Source organism: Spinacia oleracea, chromosome 6 (assembly GCF_020520425.1).
Source record: "Spinacia oleracea cultivar Varoflay chromosome 6, BTI_SOV_V1, whole genome shotgun sequence".
NCBI classification, from domain to species: domain Eukaryota; kingdom Viridiplantae; phylum Streptophyta; class Magnoliopsida; order Caryophyllales; family Amaranthaceae; genus Spinacia; species Spinacia oleracea.
This window is the reverse complement of record NC_079492.1, coordinates 99798585-99806992: the sequence shown is the minus strand read 5'-3', so window position 1 is coordinate 99806992 and position 8408 is coordinate 99798585. Positions and strand designations below refer to the sequence as shown.

Sequence of the window (8408 nt, the reverse complement as noted above, 5' to 3'; positions counted from 1 at the left end):
GCATCGTTTGGTAAAAAAGAATCTTGTGCTTGGAGATTACTCTCAACTTGTTGTTGACTACAGGTACCAAGCAAGAAAGAAGAGGAAGGTTGTTGCCCCTATGTTGAAGGTTGCAGATCATCCAAGGAAGAAGCTAATGTCATATAGTATGGAGTCATGTCTAGTTTCTTGCTTTTCTAGCATTGAGTCTAGTAATAGTGTTAATAGTATAGTGTCTTTTTCTACCCATAAATAGCCTTAGGCTATTCGTAATGGGTGGTTTTTTATTTGTTATTTGCATGTTTGTAATTGCTGCCAAAAAATAAAATAAGAGGCCAATATGATCGACATAGGGTGTAATACATGTTTTTGATTAAAAACTAAATACAGAAAATGTATTAATGTTAGATATTCGTTTCTTACTGCTAGCACAAACACTTATCACTTAATAAGGCGGATGCACGGTAAATAAGATGAGATGGATGTAAAATTACCCAAAAAGATCAAAAATTACCACAAGGGAGATTCAAACTTGTGACAAATATACAAAGCCCTGATTTTAATTCGTAGGCTAAAATATCATTTGTCTGAAAAGCCACTTCCTAATGTACAAACATAATAATCAAAACAGATTAAAGTTAGCTTAATGTAATTTTCATAATTTGTTTCATGTCACCAAAAATAAAAAGTCCGACAATCATCTAGCTAGCCCCTCTTGTCCAAAAACATGTTTGCTTTAGAAAATGCAATTTCCAAATACATCCTAAACCTATTGAAATCTAAGTTAACATCTTGTTTCTTGAGATATATAGTATCCAAGGCAGACCAATTTCCTCTAATGATTAGATTTGGATTCCTGAGAATTACATGATTCAACCCATAAATCTTAGCCAAGCTGCTCTCTTCTGGCCTTATCTTATACTCCAAATACTGAAATCTCAAGCCTGTTGCCAAATTTTTGAAGTAAGAATCCGCCAACCAGTCGTTGCCAAGTGGCACGATCTGGATGAACACGGAGCCCGGTCGAAGGAAGAGTGAATGTGTGAGGGCAGCACCATGTACTCCTATCATTCCATGACTTCCATTAATAAGTCTATATGCGTCACACAAATATGTGAATTTTGTTGGTTGGAATAACACAACATCAAACCCTGCCTTTTTCACAGCCTCTATGATTTGGTCTTGGTTCAATATAACACGGCCAACATTTCCAGTCCTGCTCATGAACACAATCCTAGGCTTACCCGCCTCCAGAGGGGGCGGTAGTGTAGCAGAACACTTGCTATAAGCAATCTCAAATAAAGAACGTAGGTCTAGAAATGATGACTTTTTGTACGGATTTTGAATAGGTTTTATAGTCATTGGACCATGTGATATAAGTCCTACCGCAACAGAAGTGAAACAATGGGTGGATGTTTGGTTGTTAAGGTTAATAACAGGTTGTTTAGTGAAGCCTCTTAATAAGACCTCATACTTGCTATACCACCAATTGGTAAAATCAGCGATAACAAGTGTAACATCTTGATCAGGAAATAGAGTGTTAAGTGTGATATAGAGAGGTATAATGCCGTCGTTAAAGTCATGGAAGAAATTGCCAGTATAGCCGCTAACACTGAACACTAAGGCAGGGGTTTCGTGGTAAATTTCACAAGGTTTTTCAATTGACCAAGTTGTAAGAGTTATTTCACTTACAAGTGACATGGTCAACTTCTCCCATTTTCGAGGGTATGGACGAATTTTCTCTGTTGAGTTTCCAGACTGTGATCCAATGGTGGAAAATGTTGTTGAATTTTTATCCAATATGCTTGGACGGTTCAGGAAACACCACTCATAGTTGTCATGGGATCGATCACATATGATTGCCTCACCTTGTAGTGATTGGATTAATTCCCATGACTTTGCTTTCTTGCCCAACAACTCTTGTCCTACACTTGAAAAATAACACACCAAATGAAATAAATTCATTACTTATATTATATTATTCTAACTAGATTTAAATGCATGTAATGCGTGCTTTAAATTTCAAAAAACATGTTTGTGGAATATTTAAAGGATATTCAAATAAACCAAACCACTTAAAGATGATTTTATGCTTCCAAGCATAATGTTACTACTCCGTAGTAACATTTTGAATAGAGGCATGAGTTTTGGCAATTTTCTACATACAATCGGTCACCTAAATTGTACAGCCATGAGATCTGTGTCTTGGTCAAAACTCTTATCCTAGAATTATTAAGAAAATATGTATTGCTAGTATATCTACAACTAAAATTAAAGTTATAACTCTTATCCTAGAATTATTAAAGAAAATATGTATTGCTAGTATATCTACAACTAAAATTAAAGTTAATTCTCTTCCACTCTTAAATGTTAGTCTCTTTTGAAATCTAGACAATCCAACGTAAGTATACTCGTTACATGAATCTCAATACAATCTAACACATGTGGGTATGAGAAAAAAACTAATAAAAGAGTTTAATGGGAATAAAGTTACTTCGAAGTAAACAAATCAGCCGTTTGAATATTTAGAAGAGTATAATTACGTTGGATAAATTAAAAAAAAGATTCCAGAAGGAATTAAAAAAAATAACTCAATACAAAAAAAGGATAACATTCAAAAACAAAGAGTAATATTAGTTAATAAGATATATAGTAAATAAAGTACTATTATTAATTAGTTAAAAAGATAATTAATATTTTGTTGGTTGAACATAAATAATAATTTAAATTGTGTCTTATATGCATACAATACTTGTCCACCGTGTATTAAATCCTTGTCCAACAACTTAAAAATAAAACATAAACCTTACTTCAAATGTCGGGTACTGTGTTCAAACCTAATGTTATCCATATATGAGTTGTTGAAAATGAAAAAACGTGAAAGAAAATAAAAATTTAGAAGCTTGAGAAGTTACTCCAACTATTTACAATTGACTTTTAAAGTGGAATCTAGAGCTGTCAAAAACCGACCCGACCCGAGAAACCGACTTGAACCGACCTGTATTCAGAAGGACTCAGACCCGACCCAAGACCCGAAACGTTGTTAAAATAGGAAACCTGTAACCCGACCGTATCCGACCCGTTAAAATCGACGACCGATTTCGACCCGTTAATGCATGGCCCGAATCCGACACTCGACGGGAATATAACCGATAACATAACTGACCCAACCGGACAATGACCCAAATTTGATTCAACACTCGACCCAATGTCAATCCCAAAACGATTATACCCGATAAAACCTGTTATTGACTTAATCCGTGATAACACGTTTCCTGATTTTACCTGACCTGTTGACAAACTGATTTATCGTTGACCTAACCAAATAGTAACTTAAATAAAGTTAATAATTTTTTTTAATTACCTAATCTAGAACAAGTGAAAAGTGTTAACCTAAAAAAGGTAACTCCTATAAGTAGCTTATAACTAACTAGTATAACTGCTGTAACTAAACTTATAGGCTTGTAGACGTTAATCGTTATAGTGTTATATTATACTATTGCAGGCTTATAATCTCAATAGTCGAAATATGAATATAATATAATTGACATCTTAATAATCATAATGGTACATATTTGCTACGTGGCTTGATCATCATTATTAATTTAAAATCAAATGCTAGTTATAACTCGGACTTTTATGTTCTATTTTCAAATAAACCCGAACCTTTTTTTTTAAGGAAAAACTAACTTGAACGTATAAAGTCATATAAAATATTTTTGACTATATTTAACCTATTTGCTAGTATGTAACACGTACATGATGTGTTTCACCTATGTTTAATTAATACTCCGTAGTATAGTTATACGTTTACACTTTAAAATGTTGAGATGACCAAATCGATTATTTACTCGTAATCCCATATTAACTTTATATGTATTGACTTGACAAAAACACACGAAATTTGACATAAATGAATAATTAATTTTTAAAATATAAGAAATATTAATTATATTAAAAACTTGACTAGACCTGATAGTTATCGGACCCAATCTTAACTCGTGCCCGAGAGTGAACCCGATGTGAACATGACAGACCCGATAATTATCCGATCCGAACTTGAGCTGAACCGAAATTAAAGCTATAAGCCCGACTCAAACTCGGCTCGATAAAACCCGAACCTAAAATTGTACCCGGCCAGAGTAAGACCCGAACCCGAAATTGTACCTGGCTGGAGTAAGACCCTGCCCAAACCCAAACTATACCCGAAATGAAAAATAACTCGACACGACCCGACCAGAAATCAACCTGCAAGGCCGAACTAGATCTGAACCCGGGTGATAAAGTAACCCGACACAACCCGACCGAATCATGACTCAAAACCCGAAATAACCAGACCCGTGCCGAATTCGAGTAACCGTTTTGACAGCTTTTGTGGAACCAGACCAGTTCATATTTTTTGAAATATAACATAATGAACGACACGCGATACGCCGAATGAACGACATGTTCGCGATTTGTAGGCAGTGGTAGTGCACATTGTTGGAAGGTGCACGTTGCACCAAAGGTCGATCGAGATCTTGTGAAATTGCAAATTAAGATCTTTCAACATTGTAAACGACACCAATTGAGCTGTGAGATCCAGATTCTAAGTTGTCAGGGGATTAAGGAGTAATTAAAGACGAAATCATGAAGATGTTCACTATATATATATTGACAATTTAATTAATTTCTTAATTTGTATTATTCTACTTCTCTTTAATTTCCTAGTCAAGTTTTGTGGCCTTGCATGTGCATGGGTGGGTCAATCCGAGGACCTTGATAAATCAAATTTTTTTTGTCCTAATCTCGTGCATGATTGAATAATATTCTATAATGACGACGTCTTAACCAAATGATATGCAAACCTTTGTATAATACCACGTATGTCACAACTTCGAATTCGATCAGGGCAGTGTCAGTAAGGGTTCAGTGGTTTTAAGACAACATTCTGCAGCAAAGGTCAAGTGTTCGATTCCCTTATAGGTGCATTATTTTTTTGTTGCTTGTTTTTTTTACCAAATTAATGACCACTTGAACCACCTTGAATTGAACCTCTAACACCTCAAAATGAACATCTAATACAAGAATATGAAAGCTTGTGGAATTACGTACAAATACAACCTAATAAAGTTTTCTATTTGCCAATTACAGCCTCAAATTTCTATTTTTGCCAATTACAACCTTAAACTTATACATCCATTTTAAATTACAACCTGAAATTAGTTTTCGTCAAAAATCTCCGGAAGATGATGTCATAATTTTATCCCAAATTCTTATATGAGACTGTCCTCACCATCAACTGATGGTGAGACCAGTTCACACTTGCGAATTTAGGTATGTTACTTCTATAGTTTAGACATGTTACTTTTTTTTTATATAATTTGAGAGGAAGTACTTTTTTTTAGTTTAGGTATGTTACTTCTATAGTTTATACATGTTACTTTTTCTATACGGAGTAGTTTTAGGGGAGATACTTTCTTAGTTTAGGTATGTTACTTCTATAGTTTAGACATGTTACTGTTTTTTAATAATTTTAGAGGAGGTATTTTTTTTAGTTTAGGTATGTTACTTCTATAGTTTAGACATGTTACTTTTTTTTTATAATTTTAGACGAGGTACTTTTTTAGTTTAGGTGTGTTACTTCTATAGTTTAGACATCTTACTTTTTTTTTATACGGAATAGTTTTAGGGGAGGTACATTTTTAGTTTAGGTATGTTATTTCTATAGTTTAGACATGTTACTTTTTTTTTTATATAATTTTAGAGGAGGTACTTTTTTAGTTTACGTATGTTACTTCTATAGTTTAAATCTGTTACTTTTTTTTTTAATTTTAGGGGAGGTACGCTATTGGTTTCGCGCTCGTCACACCATCAAGTTGTTGGTGTGACTGGTCTCACAGGAGACGCGCTGTAATTTTATTAAAAAAAAGAGTTACTTATTTTCTATAAAAAAATAAAATTGATAAATAAGAATTAAAACAAAAAAATAAAATAATCGAAAAAATATTTTTTATTTTGTACTTCATAATTTTTTTAATAACGTTATGACATCATTTTCCGGTGATTTTTGTCGGAAAATGGTTTCGGATTGTAATTTAAAATAGATGTACAAGTTTAAGGTTGTAATTGGCAAAATTAGAAATTTGAGGTTGTAACTGACAAATATAGAACTTTATTAGGTTGTATTTGACAAATTTGCCGTGTTATAATAGAACAAGTGTACCTCCGAATTGTTAATTATAAAATGAATATCGGATTACGCGTTTGAAAATTCCGAACCCTTATGCATAGAATCCTGGCACCGTCACTGTTCGAATCACCCTCCCCTTTTGTAATTTGATGAATGATTAGTTGAAAACAAGGGTTTTTGATCTATTTGCAAAATTTGCCAGCATACCTTGGTTTGTTGGTGAAGTTACTCTCGTTATGAGCAACAGGGATAATTGGACAGCAACGATTAACATGAACACAAAACATAGTATCTCTATCCTTAGTGTTCTCTTCATTTATGGTTTCTCCCGGCCTTCTGAAACCAAAGTTATCAAATTAAACTCAAGTATTAGCATTCCAAGGAGATGATAAAACAATTTTAATTGTGACAATAATTCAACATTGTGCTAGTTTAGTAGTTTTTACAGTAAAAGTGAACCTCAAAAAGTCAATGTTTGATTGAAAATAATTCCTAGCATTCCATATAAGTAAAATAACCAAATTAATTTTTAAATTTTAAAGAAAGATCCATGTAAACATATTGTGATATTGATGCATACAAGTTTCCAAAAACAATAAGGTTTATAAGGTAACAAATCTGCATGCCAGTCTACACTTAGGTGTCATATCTTTTTCAATAAATGTGTTTGGATTCTCTTAATTTCTTTCCATCTGAAATTAACCTTACATGTGTTTCATATGTCGTCCGTCGTATTTAATTTCCCTCAAGGGCATTTTTTCCACATTTGATCATTTTAGAGATGTACACGAAAACAAGATAGTTTGTTTGTGACCGATTAAGGCTGCAGTACTATATTCTTGTTTTTTTTTATTTTTTTATCTAGTGTACTATTCTGCAAAACTCAAATTAGCTACATAACATAATTGTGAAACACCTTGTTTAAACAAAAAAAAAGAAAAAAAAAGAAATGATAGATAATAGTAGCAAATCAGATATAGATGCATAATTATTTCGTAATTAATAAGATTCTGTATGGAGAAAACTTACTGATTTATTTTGAGTTATTGATCTGATGCAGAATTATACACCGGCCTTCTTTAGTCCGGACACGGTGGAGAGAGGATCGGAGGGAGGGAGTAAGGAGACTAGTAGTTGTACGAAGTCGTATTTGAGGGATCTCTTAAGTTTATACTCAGTATAAGTATAAATATGAAACTGTATTTAGGAAAAAAACAAACTATTGAGATTTCAGAGTGGGCCATTTTTTTGCTTTACTCCATGTATAACCGAGACTATAAAGGGGTCTCTATGTATAATCTCTTCTCTATTATATAAGTGAAGAGGTGATGTTATTTTCGTAAAATTATTTTTTTGTCTCTTTTAGAATAGTCCATTATACCCTTGGTAGTTGAAAAACAAATTATTTTATATATAAAAAAAACAGAAATGGCTAACATAATTCAATTAAGGCTTTGTTCTGTTCCACTTATTTTGACTTATTTCAGACAAAATAAGTTCAAATAAGTTCAGTTAAATTCAGATAAGTTTACATAATATAAGTTCAGCAAAAATAAATTTTTCCAAACATTTACAAACAAATAAGTTTATTTCAGACAAATAAGTTTTTTTCAGATAAAATAAGTCCAGATAAGTTCAAATAAGTTTAGATAAATTCAGATAATATAAGTTCGGTCAAAATAAATCCAATAGAACGGAGCTTAACATAACCCAAAACCTTCAAGTCTCCACAAATCAAAACACACTCAGGAAACACAATCACAAAGAGAGAAAATATTTCAGAAAACCTTCGAATCTCTTTCTCTCCAAATTCACCTGATTTGTTTTCCCCAAATTTGAATTCGAATCTCTTCAAGAGTTTGATTTTCTCTCTCCTAATGAATGAGCAGAAATTCTTTCAAATTCAAGGTTTCTTTGAAGATCTAGAATAAATTAGCGGATTTACATTTATTCTTTCTCCCTTTTACTTTATCTTAATGATGATGTTGATTATCTACTGTAATTACTTTTCTGTGATATGATTATGGTTTTTTCAATAATGAAATGTAATTATTTGACAAATTATTTTGGTTTTTGGTTGTTTTTGTTTTCGGATCTTCAGACGCAGAGCAATGGTTGAATTAGAGAGGAGTGAAGGAGCCGTGAATCACAATCTTCTGACATTGGAAGAAATCAGGTTAGAGAATGATTAGAATAAGGGGTACTAAATGCAAGGTAGTATTTTACCTAAATGAAGAATAACTTAATTTTTTTCAAA

The 8408-nt window shown here is 32.6% G+C and overlaps 1 protein-coding gene across 4 annotated transcripts; it reads right to left on the bottom strand.

Moving 5' to 3' along the window:
• Positions 1–439: 439 nt before the first annotated feature.
• LOC110803316 (xylan glycosyltransferase MUCI21-like) lies at positions 440–7414 on the bottom strand. Of its 4 annotated transcripts, none has more exons than XM_056832739.1 (3): positions 7181–7414; positions 6359–6487; positions 440–1909 (listed from the first exon to the last, which is right to left on the bottom strand). In XM_056832739.1, the coding sequence occupies exons 2-3, from the start codon at positions 6436–6438 to the stop codon at positions 685–687; spliced, it is 1305 nt and encodes a 434-aa protein (XP_056688717.1). In that variant the 5' UTR covers positions 6439–6487; positions 7181–7414; the 3' UTR covers positions 440–684. The 4 variants fall into 4 exon arrangements, with proteins under 4 accessions (XP_056688717.1, XP_021864511.1, XP_056688718.1 ...); XM_022008819.2 differs by having other exon boundaries at positions 440–1904; XM_056832740.1 differs by having other exon boundaries at positions 6359–6484.
• Positions 7415–8408: the final 994 nt, after the last annotated feature.

Bases quoted from the DNA above. Each gene is read 5' to 3' on its own strand.
- LOC110803316 (XM_022008819.2), bottom strand. From the start codon at position 6,467: ATGAAGAGAACACTAAGGATAGAGATACTATGTTTTGTGTTCATGTTA. The intron at 1,905-6,358 runs GTATGCTGGCAA...TTTCAAGTGTAG, and splicing joins AACTTCACCAACAAACCAAG to GACAAGAGTTGTTGGGCAAG.